Source organism: Mesoplodon bidens (assembly GCF_964165515.1).
Source record: "Mesoplodon bidens genome assembly, chromosome: 16".
Lineage (NCBI taxonomy): Eukaryota > Metazoa > Chordata > Mammalia > Artiodactyla > Ziphiidae > Mesoplodon > Mesoplodon bidens.
Genome location: NC_138173.1, coordinates 39,841,553 through 39,867,474, shown reverse-complemented (window position 1 = coordinate 39,867,474; position 25,922 = coordinate 39,841,553). Strand labels below are relative to the sequence as shown.

General features: G+C 48.7%; 1 protein-coding gene across 1 annotated transcript in view; it reads right to left on the bottom strand.

Moving 5' to 3' along the window:
* Positions 1–7,362: 7,362 nt before the first annotated feature.
* Positions 7,363–25,922, bottom strand: part of PTDSS1 (phosphatidylserine synthase 1) — a 67,970-nt gene continuing 49,410 nt past the window's right edge. Inside the window, exons 10-13 of the mRNA XM_081258752.1 lie at positions 19,386–19,485; positions 11,115–11,183; positions 10,306–10,375; positions 7,363–8,464 (exon numbers count right to left, since the gene is read on the bottom strand). Of these exons, the coding sequence (XP_081114878.1) occupies positions 8,355–8,464; positions 10,306–10,375; positions 11,115–11,183; positions 19,386–19,485 (349 nt within the window). The 3' untranslated portion in view covers positions 7,363–8,354. The remainder of the gene's footprint in view (positions 8,465–10,305; positions 10,376–11,114; positions 11,184–19,385; positions 19,486–25,922) is intronic.

Here is a 25,922-nt window from a genome sequence, read left to right as displayed (position 1 = left end):
AGCACCTGCTCTGGCCTGGGTGTTGGGGATGAACACTGCTAGGAACCTGGGCTGAGTCCAGGAGACATGAGACAGAACTGTCACTCAGAGGTGGACACAACACACAGGGAAGGAGCATGCCCATGCACATCAGGGATCAGGGGACTTTCACAGAGCACAGTGTCTGAGCTGAGATTTTTCAGGACGATGAAACTTACCAGGCAGAGTGCCAGGGGCAGACGTTCCAGGGGTGTCACAGATGCTGTGGAGCCTGAAAATGTGGTGTATTTGGTGGGCCATGGAGATGGTGGGCGGGGGTCCCAGAGTGCTATCAGTGTGGGGTGGAGGGCACGAGGGGGTGCAGGGGGTGAGCAGGAGCTGATGCTGGACACATGGCTGAGTCGGACCTTGCTGATCCGTGAGATGCCGAGGAGTGTGGGCTCAAGCCCACAACTCCTTGCTCATCAGGTACCAGCCCCACCGCTTCTCTCTGTAAGGCCTCTCCAGTCTGTCCTCCAATAAGGATCTCATGAGGGACGGATCAGATGATCCAGGGAAAGCACCAAGCACGGTGTCCAGCACATAGTTAGCGTTAGTTTTACTATTAATTATTTTGCCACGTAGGGCAAAAACACTACCTGCCAGTCACATTAGCGTCTCAACAGAAGAGCAGTTGGGTGATGCCAACACACTAAATATACAGAAATTTATTTGGAAAAACTAAACATTCTTTTCCCCTCTCTGTCTGAGCAGCTGCTCATTAAAGGATTTTTGTTTTAAACAAGATACAACTGACTGTTTGCAATGATTTTTTAGATGAGATCGGGTGCATTCAGGGTGGTATGGCTGTGGTGCAATGATTTTTTAAAAACCAAGGGTCAGAATAGGACAGGTGGGAGAGGTTGAGGCAATGAGTCCAGTGTATGATGTGGACTTCTGTTTTTGTCCTTGGGCCACTCTATTATACCCATCTGGGGTAGATTTCACGGCACTGGCCATCTCTGCAGCAGCGTACCAGAAGGTGTATGTATGCCCTTGTTCTAAACTTAAATGGCAATTCTGCTGTTCGCGGCAATGTTATCTGAAAAACCAGTGGCAATACAAGTTGATTTACAGGCCAGCAATCATATTTTGGAGGATTCATTACTCAAGGACTCCAATTTTCTCATTTCCCTTTATAATTTTTACTTACAAACCTTAGTCTAAATATAAGCCTGGCTGTATTAGTCAGGGTTCTCCAGAGAAACAGAACCAACAGGAGAGATACACACACACACACACACATATATATATATGTCTATACATATGAGGAGAGCTATTATAGGAATTCTTTCACAGCTATGCAGGCCTAGAAGTCCCACAACCTGCTGTCTGCAAGCTGGAGAACCAAGAAAGCAGGCGCTGTGATTCAGTCCAAGTCCAAAGGCTTAACTGTGTGTGTGTAGTGGGGCAAAGGGGGAGTTTAAGTCCTAGTCTGAGTTTTGAAAGCTGAGAACCAGGAGCAACAACATCCAAGAGGAGAAGAGGGATGTCTCAGATCAAGCAGAGAGAGAACAGATTCACCCTTCCTCTGCATTTTTATTCTATTCAGGCCCTCAATAGATCGGATGAGCCCTGCCCACACTGGGGAGGGCAATCTGCTTTACTCTGTCTACTGATTCAAATGCCAATCTCTTTCGGAGACACCCTCACCGACATATCCGGAAATAATGCTTTACAAGCTGTTTGGACATCCCTTAGTCCAGTCGACACATAAAATTACCCATCAGTTGACGTGTACATATTCTATGGCCATCACCGCTGGGCTTATCTTCACCTTCTCTTGAAATTACTTAGATATACATACACAAAACCTTCTGGCAGAGACACAATTTTGAGGAATGGACCTGCAGCTGAGGTTATCCCGATCGTCAAAACGTACATAACATCCACTCAGAGATTTCTGAGAACCTTGGCCCTCTCCTCCACGCCCTACGTGTGGTCTGGCTAGTCCCATGCTGAAGCTGAGCCCGGCATTTTGTGAATCAAATGTGGTCCAAAGAAAATGACAGGAAGACATGAAGGCGAGCGTGGGAGTGAATAGGTGCTTGTGAGCCTATATATTTCTGTGGGTGGACACGCCTGTGATCTCCAGCATCATGTTCTCACGCACCCTCCTCTGCTGTCCGCACACTTCCTGACCACACAAAGAAAAACACAAACCCATCAATTTTAATAGATGCTCTGGCAGACTTGGGCTGTTCTCACAGTAGCTTGGGACCCTGGGTGTTTTTGCAGCTTTCACCCATCATTTTGAACTGGGACGAGGTTGGGTTTAAGGGCAAACATGCTGAAGACCAGCAGAATGATCTCAGGTCCTGGATTCTGTGGTCAGAGAAGGGTAGCAGGAATTCACCTGGTGACCAGCGGCTCCTTCCTGCCTCAGAGGAGCAAGCAGCTGCTTCTGCCCTGCGTGTGACGTCTAAGCCTGGAGCTGACCCACCCCAGGAATGAAAATTCAAACCCAGCCGCCGTTTGGTCTTCAGGATGAGTTTGCAGCTGTTTTCACTGTTTGCAGCAGCGGGGCAAGTAGAAGTAAGAAGTCTGTTCCCAGTGAGTGAGCAGACCTTGACTGCTAAGAGGGACAGGAAGAGAATTTCAAAACATCTTACAGAAAAAACCTCCTCCTGGAAAGTCAAAATTGGGGGTGGGGCTTGCTAAGTGACACCACCAGGGGTTGGTTCGGAGCAGAGTGACCAATCGGCAGGCTGACGACTGTGGAGGTGTCACTGTCACCTACGGTCCTATCCCTCTCTGTGAAGAGAGGCATTTCAATCTTGGGCCAGTGAGTCATCAGAAAATGCTATTTCTCATTTTAGAAAAAACACTCTAACCCAGTGGGATATTTCACTGTTATCTGTTCTCCTTAGAAATATAGTGATGGTGGCAGGCCCTTAGAAATTAAAGCCATATGGATACCATATTTAAAGAAAAAAACACAAAACACAACAACCCAGGCTGTTACATTATTGCTGACCATAGGAATTCAGTATTTATAATTTACATTCTTTCCCATACTTTGCTGTTTTTCAGAAGTGAAGAGCAGAGGTTTATGGCCTCGCCAGATTGTAAATCAGATTCCTGAGGGCAGAGGGAGCTGCTACGGGCAGGAGGAATTGCCCTCTGACAGTTTGCAGAATGCACCAAAACATCGGGAAAAGAACCCAAATGGAGAGAGATGGGAGCCTGCTTCAAGGAGCGTGAGACACCAGTTATTCCTTCCACCAAGCGTGCAACCAGCTGAAATCACACCGAGGATCAACATCTGCAGTGGCCTGGAGGTTTGGCCATCGCTATAAAGCGAGCACCAGGGGTAGGGGAGGCAAAGGCATGGGCGCCCCCAGGGGATCCTCATCAGCCATTTGTTGAGGCTGTCTGGGAGCAAGGCAGGGGGATAGATGGAGGCTCGGGTCCGGTAATGGGGCTTAAGACATGTGCCCAAGAATTAAGACAAGGAGCCTGGAGTTGGAGAAAGAGCATAAGGCCCTGGGTTGATCTGACGTCCCCTAGTGGCTGTGTACTCTTGGGTCAAGTACTTAAGCCGCATGACCCAGGAAAACAGGGATTAACAGCAAACTCACAGGACTGAAGAACACACATACGTCACAGGGGTGTGTGTGTGTGTGGGGGGGGGTCACAGGGACCCCCTTTCCCTGGAATTAGAAGTGCTGCTCTGGCACTTGACTCTCCAGCAAAGCCAGCTGAGTGCTACGGTGGCCACTAGGGAGACTCGAGGGAAGGAGGGGTTTCCAAGAGCCCCATCCAGAGGTCTTTCGAAGGATCCCAGTCCTTCAAATGCCTTTGGAAGATTTGTTAGCGGTGGCCCTAGTGAACTCATCCCTCTGCTCCTGGCCTGGATTTCACACAGTCTATGAGAAGGTAGAGGATTCTCAACATTTTGAAACCTGGGGATCTTCATAAGCCTTTCCCAGGTTGCACCCATAAAATACCTAATCAGCCCGTGAATATGTAGTCGGATTGATGAGACTGAGTCAGGCAAGTGGGAACAAGAAGGTTTACAGTCCAGATTTTCCAGTATGGATTGTAACATAAATCCTGCCTGCAATTTGACACTGTAATTAAGGCTGTAACATGTATACTTCAGACATGAGAATGCAATATTTTAGGTCTTTGGTCTCAGGTTTCTCTACTTTTCTTTTAAAGGCAAACAAACCTTATTTCCTGTGTTGTAAAGCCACACGAGTCCCCTTTACTCAGCGTCCAGAAAAGGGCTACACAGGAACACTGGTATCTGAGGCCCTGGGGAGACTGTGTGGAGGGACAGGAGGCCAGGCACATCGGAGAAAACCTTCCTGCTATTTGGGGCATATGGGTGCCCACAATCTGCAGGCCCTTGGAGAACATTTTCAGAGCATTCCAATAACAAAACAAGCAAACAAAATTAACACCTGGGGCACAGGAGGTTCAAGCATGAGCCCAGAATGGCTAAGGAGGTTGGGTGGTTGGTTGCCATCAGCTGGGAAAGCAAAACTCTCAGGCAAATTCTTTTTACGGAATTATGTTTCTGTCCTCACTGGGTTTATGAGAAGGGGATGGAAGAAAGGTAACGTCAAGGTAGACAAAATTGCAGATGAATTTCTCAAAGGGATTAAAGGTGATCTTTAGTAAACATAGGTGACAAGGAAAATTTTACATTTCAGCATTCCCACACACTAAAAAAACAAAAACCAAAAATATACACATCCAACTATTTTCCCCCTTCTTTGGTAGACATTAATAAATAATTCCTCTAAATTCACAGAAGACAGCAAAATAAAAAAGCTGTAGGTATTTATTGCATCAAAGGTAATATCAGAGTTAAATTTAAAAATTTTGTAACCTTCACCTGTGATAGTCCTAGCATCAGGTTTAGAATAAAATGTGATAAAGTGAAATGTTGTAAAAATCTATTATGGGCTAGCAACCAGACTCTGAAGCCCATTGGTCTGAGCCATTACTAATGCTGAAACTCACAAAGAACCAAATCTCAAATATAACCCTTGCAATGCACATGCATAATGAAGGCAAGAGATGCACCTGTAATGAAACACTGATGAACAGAAGTCTTGGCTCTCCTCACATCTTGATTTCAATCATAAAAGTGGGAAATACATTGAGGATTGCAATTACCAACCTGGGGGATACCTGGTTTTCACAGCAATTAAAAGCTCTGTAAGTGAAGCCCACCCGGTGAACACGCGGGTAACACTAAGCATAATTAAAAGAGCACAGAGCACACAAATTAATCCCCCGTTTAAAGTGCTCACTTCCTCTGGTTTCCAATGGTTAATTTTTTTCTTTTCCACCCTGCATTTAGCTCCCCCTGTAAGGGCCTGACTAACTGCACTATTATCAACAAATAAGGCAACCCAAGGGTCCATTTCCAAAGGGAGACCCATAGGGCTGAACCTGATGTATTTGGTAAAGAATTTTATTTCTCCTAGGTGAGTACTTTACTCATGAGCTCACTACAGAAGCAGTCATGGTGAAAATAAGACTGGCATTTATAGGATGTCTTTTATCATCAAAATGCTTAAAACAGGTCAATGAAGTGTCCTAGCATTGCTATGGCAGCAGTTTGGCCAAGGCTTTTACAAATGGTGAAAACAGACACAAGAAAAGCAGGGAAAGGCCACGGAAAGACCAAGAATGACAAAAAAGAAAAAGTACTCAACACTCCATGCCATGCTACATTACAGAGAAATATACGTAAAGAATTCTTCGCGTATTACGTCCAAAACAATGGTGCCTTTTAAGAGGGCAGTTTGTAAATGGCAAATGTGAGATCACTTGCAATCAAATCGTTTCTGATACTAAATGACAACTCTGATGAAAGGGACTAAAGGCGACCTTTAGTAAACATAGGTGACAAGGAAAATTTTACGTTTCATCAATGTGAAGCCCATTTGCATAGAAATGACTGGAAAAGGTAGACCAAACCCAGCAGCACAGTTTCTAGGAGGAATGGCAGCCGTGGATCTGTCTGGTAAGGGAAGCACTAGTTTTGGAAACACTGTAGTCAAGAGCTCCTACTGAAAGGGAAAAAAAAAAGATTAAACTCAAAGAAAGGATACGGAAAGCAGCTGAGGACTTTCCCGGCTGTTCCGTACAAAGCCACTGAGGAAAGACTGTCTCACATGCACTCTGCTTTCACGTGACCCAAGGAAATCCAAGTCATCACAGGTAGGCAGGTGCCTCCCCTAGGCCGGCCTTGGAGAAGGAAACGTCTTCTTCAGCTGCACCCGGCTATTGATCAGAGGAGGGTTAAAGAGCCAGAAAACGAACTTGGAGACACTCAGGGAGGTGGCCCAGCACGAGGAAGTGGAGTTGAGGCCGACGATGTACACGACGTCCGTGATGCACAGAAGTGCTCGGAGAAGCAAAACGAAACAAACTCACCTACTTTCAAAGTCAAACAAATTTTACATTGTACCTCTGTTTAAGAAAGGCCCCTCTCGGGGCTTCCCTGGTGGCGCACTGGTTGAGAGTCTGCCTGCCGATGCAGGGGACGCAGGTTCGTGCCCCGGTCCGGGAAGATCCCACATGCCACGGAGCGGCTGGGCCCGTGAGCCATGGCTGCTGAGCCTGCGCGTCCGGAGCCTGTGCGCCGCAACGGGAGAGGCCACAACAGTGAGAGGCCCGCGTACCGCAAAAAAAAAAAAAAAAAAAAAGGCCTCTCTGATGGGTGATAAAAGAGCACGTGGTCTATGGGACAAGCACCTCTTTCTTTGCCTCTCTTCAGGACTATCACGGGAAGGATGGGACCATTGCTGGGACCGCAGGGCCGGCACAACCCGGCGGCGCACCAGCCCAGTGACTGGCGACACTTTCTCTGCTGGCGACGAGCACAGCAGGTGATCCTCGCTTTGCGTGACTCATTTAACCCCTTCACCCTGGGATTCTTTTGCAGGAAAAGAAAAACATGACACTTCTATGGGTAAAGACTTCCTTAAAGGGGAAAAAGACATCGAAACCTTTGTGCTCTGTGAAATGAGGGAACAAAAGGGTTGCTTTCAGCAAGTTTATATCTGTAGGAAAATCAACTGGGTACCGGCCACTTGCTAGAGAAAAAAAAATCCAGCTTGGTTGATGTAACCATTACTCTAGTAAGAAAACAATGACTATCTGGTTCATTTCCTACTGATCACTTGGGAAGGTTAGGAAAAGGGACATATGTGTCTGTAAGCCCTCTAAAGTACACATTTTCTTCTCTTTTCTTCTCACTACGTAAAACACATACACATTCTTATTATCCTAAAGTCACTTGAAAAATATAGTGATGGCTTACAAATAGTGGAAAATACCAATAAGAGGCAAAGAAATGAGCACTTTACAGAGACCGAATTTGATGGGCTTTAACGTGAACCGTTTTATTTAAAACAGGGATCCATCAGAGGTGGTGAACTCTCAGGGTCAATGTTCTAGAGCATGGCACGGATGGATGAAAGGGAATACTCACCAGCACCTCACATGGGACTAAAAGACAATGTCAGCAACACACCATGGAAGGAAAACAAACAAAATGGAAAAGGCACCTGGAGGGGAGGGGCTGCGGTGAGCACTGCCTCTCCGCAGGTCCACGCCTATGCACTGTGGATAAGTCTGGACAAGCGACATTGGAAAGGGAACAAAAAGGTTCCGATCTGAAGCCCAGGATCCTACGTGGGTAGCTAACCTTTCTTCAGCCTGGTTTCCACCCACCGCTGTGTAGTTTCAGGTCCTAAAAAGGGGAGAAGGCTGCTAAAGTGTAACACAAACTCTCCCCCACTTTTTTTCCTCTAGAAAAAAAAGAGAAACCTCCCCCAATTCAACTTCAGCAGTGGCTTCTGAAGGCTTGTAAGCATCCTGACATAAAAATAAGAAACAACAAAATAAAAGACAGATAAGTGGCCTGGACTTAAACCAGTCAGTCAAACGGAAAGGCAGATTCAGAAAAATAAAACCTGGTGACCAGTCCGTCAACTGTCTGGTTGGTGCCCTGCCTGAGTGAAGATGTTTAAACTGCATCCACAACACACGCAAGCACAGAACTGCTTCTGGCAACTGAGTAAATAGCTACCCTCTCCTTTGAGCACTGTCCTGCTACCGGTGACCACGTGCCAAGTGCTGAAGTTACAAGAGACACCCGAGTGGCGAAGGACCCCCAGCAGTGGTCTGCCCCGTGTGGCCGGGTCTGTGGGCAACAAGACTTATGCTCTCAAATAATGACCCCTCCCAGCCCCCGCTCCTTCCCGTTCACGCTATGCATTTCGGCCTCCCCCCAGGGAGGTCCAGCCGATTCCGTCCCCTCCCAGTTTGAGGCACTCCCTGGAACATCTTTGATTAACCAGGGTCCTTCATTTCTTTCCAACTCCGTTGGTGACTTTTGACTTGGAATGTCGATTCCTTCTTCTGGAAGAATGGCTCTCGCTGTTGCCTGGATGCTTGGGTGGGCCATCTTCAGAACCTGGCCAAAGGAATCGGGACACACCGTCACTGTGGGCCGTAGGCTCCCGGCTTGGGGCTTCTGAAGCCTCTGATTCTGGTTCTCCCTGTCCGGGCCGCCCCACCGCTCCTCCACTGGTCCTTGTGCGCCATCTAGTGGCCTCGTTAATGAATCAAGGCACAGAAGCCCCGGCACTGAGCTAGCACAGCTGGGGCCAGGGTGTGCAAGCCATGGCTCCACAAAGAGCTCCTCAGGAGCTTCCTGAGGATATTTACGTTCACACCTTAGGGTGGATCATGGTCATGGTGATGGGGACCAGAAGTGAGAGCACAAATAACATCGAAGCACAAAGGAGGGACAATTAAAACAAACCACACGGGTGTCGAGTCTACCTTAGCATCAACTAGGTGTCCACACCTTGACCTGTTACACACCGTGGTTTCTAAATACCTAAATTGGAATGGATTCTTGACTTGGCAAAAATCAAAGATATTACATGCCCTCAATGGTTTGATCTGGAAGCCACCTTTACAAATCAGGCCCCTGCTGCTGCTTATGACAGGCAGCCCCAGAGCCATACACTGAAGATGCGACATGCCCTCAAGAAGCTCAGTCTGCAGGGACGGTGTCGTCTGTCACGCTCTATCATTTGTGTGGGAGCTTAGAGAGAGACGTCTACATTGGCCGAGTGCTGGGCAATCAGCAGGCATCAGCCAGGTGGAGGGTGGAGCCAGGGTAGTGGTGGGGTGAGGGTGGGCATGCCGGGTAGGGGTGTGTAAGGCCTGGAAGGTCATTGGAATTTTCTGGCATTAGGCTGGCTCTGGCCTCGGGCTGAGCACGTGGAAAACCTCTGGCTTAGCAGCTAAGCCAAAAGGTTCTCTGCTCCAGGGCTCAGATTTTTTTTTTTTAAACTGTCTACCTTTCATTTAAATATATCTCTACCATTGCTTGTTTCTTTTAGTCTTTTCAGTGGAGAAACCGGAATTGCCACGGACTGATCTCTAGGGTGGTTCTGAATAAGGGAGCCCAGGGGAACCCCTGTGCCTACCTCCATCAGCATTCCATAATAGGTTGCTGATTCAGGAGAAATCATCTCAGGGTGACCAGCACTCGGTAGTGTTTTCCCCAGGGACAGCTGTGATGAGCTTCACCCCAGAAGAACTCAGGAGAGCAACTGCCTCAGCAGTGCTCTCCCCTCCCTTGTCCCCACTTCTCTGAGCAATTCTGTGGGTTAAAATTCATGGTCTCTGACATTCAGTTCTCTTCCTTCAGTCAAGCCCACAATCAGCTCATAACTGACATGGAATTACTATCCAGTGGAGCCTCCTCTGGGTCACTGTTCTACAAGTCAAATTCTTTAAGATAACCAGGTGGCCCCAAATCTTTCCAAAATGCTGCTTGGAGAGAGGCCAGTGGGAGATCCCTGACTACACTGTTGAGATCCCTCTCATGCTGGTCTATCTCTTGAATGAACACGATTAAGTCGATCCACCTCTTTGGAAAGGTTTCTCCTCCTGGCACACAACTCTTCCTAACGCTTTTCACTCACAATGAAAGCCAAGAGGAAGAACATCCCCATCAGGATGCTTGAGACAGTGGGATCTTGTTACGTTTTCCTGTCTCAGAAAAGGCAGAACCACGTGGCACCTCTTCTTACGAAGCAAGTTTCTTCGGCAGAACCCGTGAGCACTTTGCACGTTTCTTAATAAGTAACAGGAGACATGCGATGAGTAGGTTTGAGACCCTTCAGGGCATATATTTATCAACATTCGGAAGATAAATACTGATGCTAAATCCCTTTACTGGGCCTTGGGAGGGAGAGGACCCAGGAGAGTTTTTAACAATGAGCAAGAGAGAGATACCTTTTGTACCTTTCCTGTGAGGCCAGGAGATGTCAGGGCTGTAGGTGCCATCTTCACACTCTGAGTAGGTCTAGGGAGAGAGGCAGGCTTAGTGGTGGAATTTCAAGTGCTCCCAGCAGGAGGGGGGCCAGCAAACAAGCGAGGCTGCTCAACCCTGGCCTCTCCCGGGCTGGGGATCCCCACCAGCAAGTGCAGGATGACCTCACGCTTATGCTCTCAGCTATAAGATCAAGGCTATATCCCAGGTGATGCAGAATACATCTTCTAGGAAGCACCTCTAGCTCCTTAGACTAAAAGTATGAATAAAGGATGAAAGCTGTTATTTTTACTTAAAAAAAAAATACAGTTGACAAGACTGCTACGGCATTTTAAGCCCACTCACATCTATCCTCTACCTTAATCTTCATCTACTATGAAGTGGGCAGGGCAGGAGTTTCCGGATGGGAGCCCCAGGCTGGGATACAGGAAGAGGCCTGGACGGAGTGAAAGACCTAGCTTTTCAAAAACTGCTCTGGGGCTTGCCATGCAATTTAAAAAAAAAAAAAATATATATATATATATATAAACAAATAATTAAGCTTTAACCCCCTTAAGAAATGAGGATAAAAGTCCTGACCTATGGAATAGGGCAGTCACGAGCAAGGATGGCAACTGATAGGAAGTGAATTCTGAACTGGCTACATTTCTAAAGCAGGGAGGCTGACACCCGGCTACATGCCACATCCTCACGTGCATGTGCTCTGGGCTAACGCGCCCAGCAGGACGTGGTTGGTTTACATACAAGGCCATCTCCACCCTCCCTTCTGTACCTTTTCTCGGTGACCACAGTGCTCCGCGTACCAAACCATGCCGTACAGACACAGGAAGGTAGTGAAAGCCTGGAAGAGAAAAGCAAGCACAAGACCATTTTATAAGTGAGGGTGCACAAAAAAATCCCATTTCCCGGAGCTTCAGCGTTTCAATGGGAATTCATACACGATGGCTCGACGCATTTCTGCCTTCTCTCCCGGGATGCCGGTTACAGAATGGCTGGATGCGGCAGAGGTGAACCCCGGGGGGCAGCACCCCTAAAGCTTTCGGCAAGAAGAGTTCCGATGAGGCCACAGTTACCACTGTGACTCCACTGTCAGAGTGAAGATCATTTCTAGATGTGGGATCAGGTGGGATGCGTTTTCTGAACAGCTCTACAGGTTCTGCCTAAGAGGACGTATAGGACTCTACATTGTATTTCTTTTTTTTCTTTTTGGCCTGATTTTCACAGCCCATCCTCTGCACCCTGCCGCCATCACTAGAATGAGTTAAAAGGACTTAGCTTGTCAGCTTCTGAGGGGAAGAGGATTTCTGAATGAAAAAGCAGTTTCATTCAGTCTGGGGTCACAGTGGTGCCGGAGGGCATTGGGGACACACACCCAGGTGTAGGTGGCAGACCCCAGCGGGACACCGCTGCCCTGGGCTTGGTGCTGCTTTTTAGTCTCAGTGGCCCCGCTCTGACCCCAATTCTGGTTGCTTTTGTTTTTCTCAGTTAAGTATATAGGAAGCTAAAGGGAAAATAAAAATGTCTTGTGAGTCCTGGTGTGAAAAGAGAAGGGCATGGTCCATGGGTACCCAGAGGCCAGGATCACCTCCGCTTCCCCCCGAGTGTGCCCCACTGGCCCCCCTGCACCCTAAATTATACTCTAATTTAAGGAAAAAAATAGCACTTAAGAATCCAAAGTTTAAAAATGCGTCAAAAAACTACAAGTCGGGGAAAACTTCCTGGCTGTCTGGACTAAGCAGTGTTGGGCCAGGTCCTCCAGCCATGCCTCCGCTTCCCCTCGTGACTGTAAGTGAATCACCAAAACCCAACCAAACCAAACTGCCCGTCCTGCCATGACGTTTCTTCAGAATTCCTTGATTTAGGAACCCACTGACAGTGAATCCTCCTCAAGGATTCCTAAGCTCCATCTCTTCCGCTGCATTTCCTCTTGGGGACCTGTCACCTTGACCCAGGCATGGGAACAGTTGTGAAATCATGATGGACTCTTCCCTTCTGGAATAATTTTAATTCTTTCGAAGAATCATAACTTTAGATATAGAGGCATGGCCTCAGAGATCGTTAATTTCAATTCCCCTCATTTCACAGCAGAGGAATGAAGGCTCAGAGAGGCGACTGCCTTCTCAAAGACACACAGCTAGAGTGTGGCAAGACTGAAGCCAGAACGCAGGTCTCTTTATATCCCTGGATCAAATTTCAGGGATGGCTATCGAGATAAATTCTGATTTTATGTCTACACATCTTTATATCTCTATTGATCTGTCCACTCATCCATTCCTGGAGGAAGAAAAGCATCACGGGGAGAGCCAGTCTCATCCCATCCCTCTGCACAGCCCACAGCCTGGAGGGTGGAGCCAAGACCGCAGGGAAGGCCGGGCTGTGCGTTCCCATCACCGCAGCTTGTAGTCCAGCCCTGGCCCAGGTCCTCAGGTCAGTGCCGTTCACTGAGTGTCTGCTGGGCGCACAGAGTCACCTTAAGTCTCAAGAAAGAAAGGAGTCCAAGCGCTCCAGCGGGCTGTTCTCCTTCTACATCAATGAAGTGGGAATAGCGGCACGGTGGAGAGGTAACATGAAATATAAGAAGACCCACTAGTTCATTTTATATTAAATCCATATGCAAACTGGCATAAATTAGGAATTTTTTTAAAAAGCTCATATCCCCCCATCAAAAAATTAGGCAATGAATGAATATATTAAAATTACAAAATGAAAACTACTTCTAATCTTTAACATATTCCAGTACTTGTTCAGATTTCTAATATACAGCCACCATTAAATGTACGATTTTCACGGCATGGCAAGAGTGGGAAGGCTAGAGCTTCCGCAGTGTGTAAACCTACGTATATGTCAGCTCCTTGACAAAGGGCAGAACAGGTCGGCCTAGGTTTCACAGGGAGGGCAGGGAGGACAGGTTCCACCTGCGTGGACCAGTCAGTGGCTGTGCGGGTGGGGGCGGGGGGCGGGGGGGGCGCCGCTAGACCACGGGAGCAGTCAGGGCTGGGCTGGCTGTCACTGTGCATCCCGCCCACCAGAGGGCAGGCGTGTGGGGCTCTTCCTCCTCCTCCCCTGGCTTCCTCCATTCCCCTGGGAGGGCAGGCGGGCAGCTGGGGCTGCTCTAGCAGCAGACAGCTGGGCAGAGCTGGCATTGCAGCGGGGCAGGCAAACACTGGCAGGTGCTGGGAGACAGATGCTTATCATCACGATCGCCATGCAAAGGGCCTGCCGCAGCTGCCAAGTTTACCACTTCACCTGGGTACAAGAGGCCCCTTTTATACCCTTGTCCCAGGAGACAAAAGCTTGTAATTTATGGGTTTGCAATCACACCTGTGGAAATCTAGGCAAGTACCCACTTAAAATGTCAAGGCCTGGATTTCAAATGACAGTTGTACGGATTTTGTTTAAATAAAAGGAAGAAAAAAGGAAAAACGTGAGGGCTGAGAGCCAAGGCAGCACACACCCACCGGTGTGGCTTCCACGCTATGGTAAGGTGTGCTCAAATTCACCCAGGCTGATCAGACAACTGGTGCTGGGGCAGCTTATTAACCAGCATATGGGAGCTTTACTTCCACAGTGATCTCAAGTTCTGTGTATGTTCTCCTACCAGGCAAGGCAAATAATTAGGGGCTTTGTTTCTCTTAGTGTGGAGGCCTGGTGTAACTCAACGCTCTCTTATTCAATAGTGTTTGCCTCACTCCTAAGACTGAGACCAATCTTGATCTCTAATAAAGGCCATGATTATAAAAACGTGCCAGGACCTTATTTCCACTCTTTTTCTCTAACTGGTAAATGTGCAAGGCAGTGGGGACCCCTAATCATCCCAGCCAAAGGCCTCTTTTCAGGCCAGGTCCCCCTCCATGGCATTCATCACTGCTAACTCTTAACTGGGGGATTCTGCTTATCTTCAAAGTCCTCTTTCCTGTGGCTCTTTCTTGCCCTTGGCCTGGCCTCTAAAATGTGGCTGCTCCCCAGACGCCATTCGCAGCCAGCTTCTCCTTCCCACACTATGTTCCCCGACTCTTACCGACCAATGGCTCCAACCGTACCCTACACACAGATGCCTCCCACCTCTTCCACCTCCAGCGCCGACCGAGTCTTTCCAGTGCTACTGGACAGACCAGAATTTCCAATGACCCAAGACACCTTCACCTGTAAAATCTAAGGGTCCCTCACACCTAACTCATCTCCTTTCGAGGGGCTTCTCTGATATCCTCCAACCTGTTACTAGCACCAGAAGCCACCAGTGGCACAAACAGGAAAGCGTGGAGTTGCCCTCCCCAGCTCTCAGAAGGGGACGGCATCTATCGAGTTGGGCTCTTTAGCTCTTGGATCCAGCCCTTTCTCTGCATCTTCAATGCCGCTGCCTTGGATAGGTTCTCACTGAGGTCCCTCCAACACCCTCAGGCTCAGCCCTTCTCCAATCCGCCCCCCAATACGCTCCCACCCTCCAGCTGCCCTGTGAGACAGTCCTTCCTCTGAAAAATCTTCGAATCTCCAACCAAGACACACAGAGCCCGTCCTACCCAGACGATCCCTTCCGCCTCCAACTCGCTCTCATTCTCGCTCCCCAAACAGGTCGCTGTCCTCTTGTGATGCTGGCACTGGCATGGCTTCGAGTCTCTGGACGTGCCTGGCTCTCAACCTGCCTCTGTGTGTCCCGGTCTTTGTCCCATGACCTCAGTCCTTTCTTCTCCCTGCATTTGCCGACTGTTTCCTGTGCATCAGGCACTGTGCTAGCGTCCGTGGGGACAAAAGGACAGTGGAAACTTATTCTTTGTGGGCAGGAAGTGCCGTGTTGAGGAGACTGATATAAATGCCCCAGATTACATCACACTGGGGCTAGAACTCAAAGAAACATGTACCACATGCGACTGGTCCCCCGAGGAGGGGTTGTCTAGTCTGCCCTGCAGGTTAGAGCATATTTCATGGAGGACACGGATTTAAGTTTGGTCTTGGCATTAAGATTCACCGGGTAGAGAACGCAGGGAAAAGCACTCAGATCGGGCAGAGACAGCCTCTTGGGTGAAGGCAAGACAAGTCTGGAAGGATGGTGGTGGGTTGAGGTAAATAGGATTAGCTTGGCGGAGCCCGAGCACAGGGTACAGGGGGTGGGTGTGGCCAACGATCCAGAGAGTGACGGCCCTAAACACACAAGCAGGACTTCCTATTTCAGCTGGTAGGTCTGTGGTGGGGATGCGGCTTCCTTCTTGCTGTTTCTGTCTACACAGAGGGAGCTTCCCTGGTATAACACTCCTGCCTTCCCTCACCCTTCGCCCCTTCCCCAGGGAGGCGAGTATCCTAACCGACTAGGCAATAACAGATAAGGAAGCTGGGCGTCTCCCAGTCTTTCCCTCTGGGTGCGAGGCCACCAGCGCAATGTGGGGGGCCTGCTTCCTGGGGCTGCAGAGGAAGCGTGTCTGCTTCTGGGGTTCACTATTCTGAAGCCCCTTGTTGGCAGGCACCTGAAGCTGATACTGAAAAATGTGGGCTCTCAGTAGTAAAGCTGCCGTTCTGTCTCCATAGCCTTCGTCCATCCTGACTATCTCTAATTGCTCTGAACCTGGTGGGGGGGAAATGTTGTACTGTTGGGCCCTCTAGGCCCCAACGATAGGGAAAATGATTCTACGCGGGGCAAAGGGGTTCCGATCGGAATTCTGGAAGGTCACGCTGGCAGCAGTGCAGGGAATGGAGGTGAAGGGCACAATGGAGAAAATGGGTGTCCAGAGGGCAGAGGCGGTGGGAACAGGGAGGAGGGGATGGAGCTGGGCCACCCGGGTGAATGAACAGAGCCGGAGGGCTGACAGAGGAGAGGAAGCAGCCGCCTGGGTCTTGGGCTGGGGCACCTGAGGGACGGGGGAGCCGTTCACTGTGATCCTTTGGGATCCTGAGCACACATCACCTCCAGGAGCTTCACCCCAGCTTGTCTGCTGCTCTCTCTAGGGCTCCTCTAGCTCCGTGCACACACATCTTTCTTTTTTTTTTATTTGCACACCTTTATTGGAGTATAATTGCTTTACAACGGTGTGTCAGTTTCTGCTTTATAACAAAGTGAATCAGCTATACGTATACATATATCCACATATCTCGTCCCTTTTGCATCTCCCTCCCTCCCACCCTCCCTATCCCACCCCTCTAGGCGGTCACAAAGCACCGAGCTGATCTCCCTGTGCTATGTGGCTGCTTCCCACTAGCTATCTATTTTACATTTGGTAGTGTATATATGTCCATGCCACTCTCTCACTTCGTCCCAGTGTACCCTTCCCCCTCCCCGCATCCTCAAGTCCGTTCTCTATGTCTGCATCTTTATTCCCTGTCACTAGGTTCATCAGTACCGCTTTTTTAAATTCCACATATACGTGTTAGCATACGGTGTTTGTTTTTCCCTTTCTGACTTACCTCACTCTATATGACAGATTCTAGGTCCATCTACCTCACTACAACCCAAATATCTTTTATGATGTTTGTAATATAAGTAGTTTGCATGTGTAATTCCCATGTGGACTTGGAGATCCCCCGAAGGGGGACACCCGTGGACGAGGAGCAGGAAATCTCCAGCCAGACTATCTGGGTTTGAGCCCTGGCTCCGCCACATGCTTCCTGTGTGACCTTAGGTAAGTTAGTGAACCTCTCTGTGCCTTTATCTATAAAAGAGGGATAATAAAGTACCTCCCCTCAAAGTGTAAAGATCAAATATGCAATTCATGAAAAGTGCTTCAAACAGTGTCTGGCACCTAGTAAGCATGAATAAATTTTCACCATCACCTACCTGTGTGGCTCCAGCACCAGGGCAGCTCTAACAAGAACGTGGCAACATGACAGACTTATAAGGGACTATGCTAAGTGATACAGAGACTGAGAAACGGGTCAGGTCCTCAAAATAAGTTACTGTCACACAGACACCAAGGCAGATCCAAACTCACCAACGTAAGGAGGTATATGCTAAGTGTCTAATCAGTAAAACAGAGCGAAAGTCTCTAAAACTTAGAGAGAGCCCCACCGGCTGGGTGACCAGAGACGGCTCCTTGGACACGGCCTTGGGGAGACCTTTCTGGCTGCTGATGCCCCAGGGGGAGGCCCACAGTTGGCCGTTGTGAGGAGGGCCTTTGGCCCATGTCCCAGGAGTCCCGCCTGCCTCAACCTCCCTGTGGTCCCAGCGGCACCAGGTGAGGGCTGCACCCACACCTGCCCACCGCCATGGGTCACGCTACAATTCACAGAGCTGGGGTGCCCACGCCAGACAGAAATGTGAGGAGCGCATGGTGAGATCTCCTGGCCCATCTGACACACTGCCCCAACCAATCCTTATATCTAGTCACACTGCAACAGAAAAAATACATCTGAGCGTTAATTCCGGAGCCTGAGTACAAAGGAGATCATTATTCCCTTTCATTGTTCAAGATAAAACAGGACAGAACAGGCTCAAGGTGCCCTGGCACAGTTAGGATGTCTAGCAAGTAACCCTAAAAATAGACACCACAAAAGGCAATAAGAAACACTTTAAAAATACAGAGTTTAGGGGCTTCCCTGGTGGCGCAGTGGTTGAGAGTCCGCCTGCCGATGCAGGGGACACAGGTTCGTGCCCTGGTCCGGGAAGATCCCACATGCCACGGAGCAGCTAGGCCCGTGAGCCATGGCTGCTGAGCCTGCGCGTCCGGAGCCTGTGCTCAACAACGGGAGAGGCCACAGCACTGAGAGGCCCGCGAACCGCAAAAATAAAATAAAATAAAATAAAAATACAGAGTTTAGTCTTGCTCCCCGTCCCCACCAATTAGACCTGAATCTGATTAAGCCTCTAGATCCAGCTACCGATTTACAGAAAGTACAGAGGACAAAGAAATCTGTTAAGTTACAGTAAGGATGGAGTCAGTAAAACCAGACTGAGGGAAAATCTAGAAGACAAAAGAGCTTGTTTCTTCAATGTAAAGGAGAGAGCTAGAGACGGAGGGAAAACTGTAGATTAAAAGAGACCTTTTATGAAAAGGCATGCCAACCAATTGCAATCAGTGGATGTTGATTCAAATAAACTGCTAAAAAATACAAAATGTAAGGAAACATTAGAAATGTGAACTTTGATTAGCTATTTGACAGTATGAAGGAATTAATTCTTTTTCAGGTGTGATAATGGTATGGTGTTTGCACCAACCAAAAAGCATTCTTATCTTCTTTAGAGATACGTCCTGAAATAGTAAAGTGGGTCTGCTTCAAAGTAACCCAGGGTTGGGGATAGTGAGTATGGAATATAAGGACATAAGACTGGCCATGGGTTGATAATTGTTGAAACTGGATGATGGGTGCATGAGGGGTGAGTGACCCCCTATCTATTTCCACATATGTTTGAAATTTTCTATGATCATTAAAAAAAAAAAGCCCGAGCTAATTTTCTGGACCAAGTAAGTAAAAGGGAAGAATCTTAAATGTAAAATAAGACTTTTCCCCAAAGTAACAAAATAAATTAAGAAGCACAATCACAGAATTTTAAGTTAGGTAAGATCTTGCTTCATTTGAAAGATGAGGGAAAAGTCCCAGGACAACGGAGCTGGAGGCCCCCAGGGCTCTTCCCTTCCTAGAGGAAAGCACATCCTTCATGGGCTTATAAAGTCTGCCTGCAGGGAAGAAACTGTATGGTCTGATTACCTCCAAAAACACCTCACATGGCCTATAAACAACAGTCTGTCATTTTGTACATAAACCCTTGGACAGTAATACATATGTTACAGGGCACTGTAACTATCCTTATCCCCTCATGGCAGGCCTGACATTTTCAGCAAGTGTAGATGAATTTTCATAAGCAAAATAAATGAGAGTATGATGCACCTGCTGAGGGCATTTGACCAGAACTTGCAAAGGTGACCAATTTTAGGTGCCATGTGGCCCTATGTATTTATTCTTGAACTTCAGACTAGTGGCCAATCTTGCGTTACTACAGTAGAATATGTGTCTATAAATTTCTAAGGAACCTTGGTACACAAGAGTGTTTTGTTTTGTTTTGTTTTAGAGGACACCATGGGGACTTTAACTAACATTTTTGGGTAAAAAAGTAATGACTTACCACACAAAGAAGCCAAAGCACAACATAGAGTATTTGGGTCTTAGAGAAGAGATCTTGTCCAAATTTTATGCAGACGATAGCTTCTAGGAAACCAATGACCCTGTTAGACAGAACAAGAGGTTAAATATGAATTCATCTTATCAGAGCATTATGCATTACCAGAAATATGCATAATTCCATCAAAAAGCTCAAGTGGTCATAAGATTTCTGCCCCAAACACTGGAAGCAGGTCCCCTACAAAATGACACTGTGCTTTCTTCAGGAATAATATATATTATTATGTATACATACATATTTAGATTTAATTAAAAGTTTATTGTACTGTTACTCCTCTCTTCTTTTCTGCAGACTATTTTTTTTAGAGCAGTTTTAGGTTCACAGCAAACTTGAGGGGAAGGTACAGGGTCCCTATACCCTCTGCGCCGACACATGCACAGCTGCCCCCGCTGTCAACATGTGTCACAAGTGATGAACCTGCGTTGACACATCACCCAAAGTTCATAGGTTATGTCAGAGTTCACGCCTAGTGATGTACATTCTATGCATTTGGACAGGTGTATAATGACAAGTATCCACCATTAGAGGGTCATAGCGAATGGTTTCACTGCCCTAAAAACCCTCTGTGCTCTGCCTGTTCATCCCTCTATCCGTCCCCAGAAATAATCAAATATTCTTTACATCTTCCTTCCTCACAGACTACAATCTCAACTCGTACGTCTTCATAGCTGGAGGCTGCCTGGTATCATCTAAGTCGGAGCTTATCACAACGGGTGGACAGTCACCCCCTTGGCTGGAGCCCTTGCAGGGCCAGGGAACCTACTACCTCTGTGGGCAGCTGCCTCTGCTGCTCAGTCTCTTTAGCTGTTGGGAAGTCATTCCTGGTCTCAGGCTGGTACCTGCCTCCTTCCACCCCTGGTCCTAACTCTGCCCTCCGCGGTCATGAGCCTTCCAGGTGAGTCTTTCAGTAACTTGAAGGCAGCAATCACATTCCCTCCCAGCCATCTTAGAATTTCCAGATTTAATATGCTCCAGTTCTGCTGATGATAAAAACCCTTTATCCTCTGCATCTGTAAGCAATTTTGCTAAATCCAAAAACGTTGGAAAAAATAACTTCCATGTTTTCCTCTTTAATTAAAACATTAAAGAAAAAAAGCCAATCTTGTATAATACAACTTCATCTATGAATATTAAAATCAGACCTTTATTAAGGTTCAGAGCATGAAGGTAAGAACGGATGAGGTGAGGGTGACATAGCTGGTCACGTGATCACAAAGACTGCCCAGGAACAGTGATTTCAGATAAGGCCACCTTAGGTGTGCCTTGCTCATGACGGAATCTGGAGGGACTGGTCTTGTTGCACAGATAATCTCTAAAAAGGCAGGAAGGGGCCCAGAAGGCCCCCCGGTCCCCTCCCTACTGGCAGACACAGAGGTCACTGCCATGGTCAAATGGATGGACGGCTCTGAACAACGGAATGCCCAGAGTCAGAACCACCTGTGCAAAGCAGAAAGTCTCCTGGACACGTCTCTAAAGAATCTGGAGCTGTCTTGGCCCACAGCCCCAATGAAACAAGGTTAGGAGTGGTCGCCAGAATCTTTTTGTTTGTTTGTTTGTTTTCCCTCCCTCCCACCCTCCCTATCCCACCCCTCCAGGCGGTCGGTCGCCTGAATCTTTACAGAGCACGCCCTCTTCCTCCCCACCTCCCGGCCACAACAAAGGCTGGCACGTTGGAGAGCAGGGCTGAGGTCGACTGTCACATTGAAGTCGAGGCCGCGAGCCGACACTAGAAGTCAGTGACCCAGAAATCCCACTACTAGGCATATACCCTGAGAAAACCATAATTCAAAAAGAGACATGTACCAAAATGTTCATTGCAGCTCTATTCACAATAGCCCGGAGCTGGAAACAACCTAAGTGTCCATCATCGGATGAATGGATAAAGAAGATGTGGCACATGTATACAATGGAATATTACTCAGCCATAAAAAGAAACGAAACTGAGCTATTTGTAATGAGGTGGATAGACCTAGAGTCTGTCATACAGAGTGAAGTAAGTCAGAAAGAGAAAGACAAATACCGTATGCTAACACATATATACGGAATTTAAAAAAAGAAATGTCATGAAGAACCTAGGGGTAAAACGGGAATAAAGACACAGACCTACTTGAGAATGGACTTGAGGATATGGGGAGGGGGAAGGGTAAGCTGTGACAAAGCGAAAGAGAGGCATGGACATATATACACTACCAAACGTAAGGTAGATAGATAGTGGGAAGCAGCCGCAGAGCACACGGAGATCAGCTCGGTGCTTTGTGGCCGCCTGGAGGGGTGGGATGGGGAGGGTGGGAGGGAGGGAGATGCATGAGGGAAGGGATGTGGGAACAGATGTATATGTATGACTGATTCACTTTGTTATAAAGCAGAAACTAATAAAAAAAAAAAAAAAAAAAGAAGTCAGTGAAGCAGCGAGGGCCAGGGTGCCTGCCAGCGGACACACAGAGCATATGCAACCTCTTGCTGGGACCTCTTGCTGGGATGCAGAAGGACTGCATCAGAAACTGTTAAGCCCAGGAAAGAAGTGTGCCTACCTGCCCTTAACCAGACAGAACACCCAGAGCTTACTGTGAGAGGTTTCTGGGTATTCAAGCCGACTGAGGCAGCTTTCAAGAGCTTGGTGACCAGCAGACTAGAGCTGGTTCTCCAATTCCTGTGATCTGAGACCCATGGCAGGAAGCCTATTTTTCACTGTGGCCCAGTACACACACACACACACACACACACACACACACACACACACACGCACGCACGCACGCACGCGCGCCTGAAACAAAAGTCACACAAAACAACTGGCCCCTTGCTCTGACATCTTCGTACTCTATATCATTTTCAGAAAATGCTGTTCAGGACCCACTCAGCTGACTTCGTAACGACCTGAAGTTTGCCCTAAAGACCAGTGTTTTTCAGTCGGGAACTTTAGGGTATGACTTGATCCCACGTGCTGAGGAATCTTAGCTGAGCTGCTGTCCATGAAGGTGACCTTGAGCAGAGACTGGGGGCGGGAGGGGGTCAGGAGCGAGAGGAAGGGGCCGAGCGAGGTCAGGGTAACACGGGTCTGAGGGCCACCCCAGAGCTTGGCTTTTAGTCTGAGGGACATGGGAGCTCCTGGGGGGTTTGGGGCACAGGGGTGAACGTGATTCACTTTACATTTTAAGATGATGGTTCTGGCGGCTGGACCGAGAACTGCCGTGAGGAGCAGAACGGTGCAGGGGCGCGTTTTCTAGTCCAGGGCGAGGACCTGGGGGGAGGTGTGGGGACGTGGGAAACGGCAGGAACTGGCATGCATCAAACCCAACAATCACGTGGGCCCTTTACCCACCAGCCATGGCCCCTCACCGTCATCCCTGGCCCTGAGGAAATGATAGCTGAGCTGAGCCTTAACCAGAGAGAAAACACTTCCAACCATGCTCCATGGAACGTCCTGACCGCCTAAGAACCCCCGGGACAGGATGGGGAGGGTGAGAAGGAGGCACAGCGTCCTGGGTGGCATACCCAGAACCATTCTGCTCAATTGTTTTGCTGTATGTTAGGGTCTGGAGCAAGATGTCACTGGAGGAAAGGGATTTTCTAAAAAAAAAAATTGTGACTACCGCAGAGGCTCGGGGCTGTCAGTGCAGGTGTCTTTGAGCAAGGGTGCAGAGAGTGGCAGGAAAAAGCGCGCTCAGCCTGGAGGAGGATGGGATGAAGGGGAAGATACCGGAAAGAGGAAACCGGCAATGAAGCTACGCTTGCAGTGTGAGCGCTGAGAGTGGGAAACAGGCGCGTGGGCCGGAGGGAAAGCGGCCTGAGAGGCTGTGAGCAAAGGTCGATGGGAGGATGGCGGTGACCCGGCGTGCTGGGGAGGTCGGAGGGGTCGGGTGAGGCCTCCTCCGGTTGTCGTTGCCCTCTGCACTCCCTCCTCCTAGAAGGACCCTGTGCTTCCTGTTATGTCTACCCTTAAAAAATAAAAAAGGAGGGCTTCCCTGGTGGCACAGTGGTTGAGAGTCCGCCTGCCGATGCAGGGGACACGGGTTCGTGCCCCGGTCCGGGAGGATCCCACATGCCGCGGAGTGGCTGGGCCTGTGAGCCATGGCCGCTGAGCCTGCGCGTCCGGAGCCTGTGCTCCGCAACGGGAGAGGTCACAGCAGTGAAAGGCCCACATACCGCAAAAAAATAAAAACAAAAAAGGAGCCTGGAAGAACGGCATAATTACAAGAAGTTGCAGAGGGCAGAGGGGTGGAGGGGAAGCCAGCAAAGAAACTGAGACGCAGCAGAAGAGGAAGCGGAAAACCCACAGGGCGGCTGCTGTAGAAGGAAGAGAACAGTTTCAAGACGGCAGACACCGCGGAGAAGACAGGAGAGATGAGGGTGGACAAGGACGTGCTGATGTGGAGCGGACCTTGAACAGGACAATCTGCACAGCAGCAGAGGCGGCAGCTCACTGTCATGGGTCACCAGCAGGGCTGGGATAACACGCACCAGGAAGCTAGTGGGATGAGGGGCGGTTCTGAGAGCGACTGGGCCCCAGGCACCGCTGACTCTGACCCAAGCCCTGGAAGCCCAGCAACTTTCCAGAGGAGGAAAAGTGACTGCTCACTCCGGTTACAGCCAAAGCTCGGATGCTTGCCTTCCAGGGCCAAGGGATCCAACAACTTTTCTTCATAAACCAGCCCCGTTCTCTCCTTTGGAGGAACAGAAACTCAATGATAATTGAGGGGGAGCTGAGTGGGGAGAAAGGTGAAGATGAAGATGGTGCACACCTGGGGAATCTGTCCACCTCGCCCTGGCCCTGACACGCCTCCGGAGCTGCAGTAACAAGAAGGAGCTGAACTTTCCACACTCCTGCTTCTTTCTCCCTGGTGGATTCCCATTCCCCGGCTGGATAGAGTCCTATCTTGGCTGGGCTCGGCACGGTTAAGTACAATTTAAAAGGCTGTAAAGTTCAGATCTACGGCACAACTGCATGAGGCCACATTGCAAGTCTGTTCTTCCTACATCAGTAGCTGTTAATGCCAGCTTTCTGAGGGTGTAACATTTACAGTGGAGAAAAGTGCCCTCTTGAGGAGAACACAATGTGGGGTGTGGGCATGGTGGGCAAGCAGCCTCAGGTGGCCCTGCTCACCTCCCCACCCCCGGCTCCCCGAAGGCAGAATACGACCATCACTACACGGGCTCCTACTCTGTTCCCTCGCATCTCCACACCTCGATAGAGCCAAAGTCACTCCAAAGTTAGTGAAAAGAAAACTATAAAGCAGGGACTAGGTGTTCAAGGAAATCAGACATTTCAGCGGTTGCTGTTTGATAGAACATGAAAAAAAAAAGACAACATGAAGGCAACAGGGAAGCCTGGGGAAGGAAGGGGCGGAAGATGGGAGGTGGTGGCCCCCAAGGGGCAAACACCAGAGGAGAGACTGGAGGCCACGCCTCCTGTCTCATCGTCACGGGCTGACCGTGCTGACCGCCCAGAGGCAGCTCCTGCCCCCGTTCACGCGCCAGGCAGGTCTGCCCTGCTTGATTTATGAAGAGGGAATTGCTCTTTTTCAGCACGGCCCACTAGTTCTCAAGGTTCACTAACCTTGATATCACCATGCTGGGAGGACTCAAGTCTCTATAATGAAGCATCCTAAATTAGCCAACTGACCTCTGCATCTCAGATCATTTGCATTTTACTTTCTTTTACCACTTTTCAGCAAGGTGCAGCTTTCTGGAGTGGCGTTTGCCACCATTCTCTGGCCTTGCTCCCCTCGGCCATTTCCCCCTCCACGGGGATTATATTTTCAGACCGCCTGATGAGAAACAAACTTTGTTGTAACACTGCCTCTCTCTCTGGTCCGCCATCTCCTTTTCCTCAACAGGTAAGTAGACAGAGTTCTGTGGAAAATATACCCACTCTCCGTAGAGTAAGACCGTGGCAAGGACTTGTAAACGTGAAGAGAAAAATGCCCGTGGAAAGGAGAGGCATGTGGTGAAAGAAGGAAGTGCAGGAAAGATCCCCAGTCCTTGGACAAGACAGTAGGAAGGCAGCCCACCTTCCTCCTTCCTGTGACAGAAGTATATTAGAAATCTGGTAGATGTGTGAATTCTCTCTCCCGCCAGATCAGTAATCAATGGAAATCCATCCTATCCATAGGATGGAAATCGAATCCATCCTATCACCCTTTAAGCTACTTTGGGTAGGAAAATCAGCTTACATCACAGAATTTATGAGAAACAGTGACAATGGCCCTTTGTCTTTTGGAAAGAAGGCGGTGGGAAACTTGCCTAGATCAAACTTCACTAACTCCCCAGAATCTGGAGTGAGAGCTCCGGGGAGAGAGAGAGAGAGAGAGAGAGAGAGAGAGAGAGAGAGAGAGACACACACACACACACACACACACACACACACACACACACACACACACACACACACACACACACACACACACACACACACACACACACACACACACACACACACACACACACACACACGCTTGGAAGGAATGACAATGCAACGTAAGC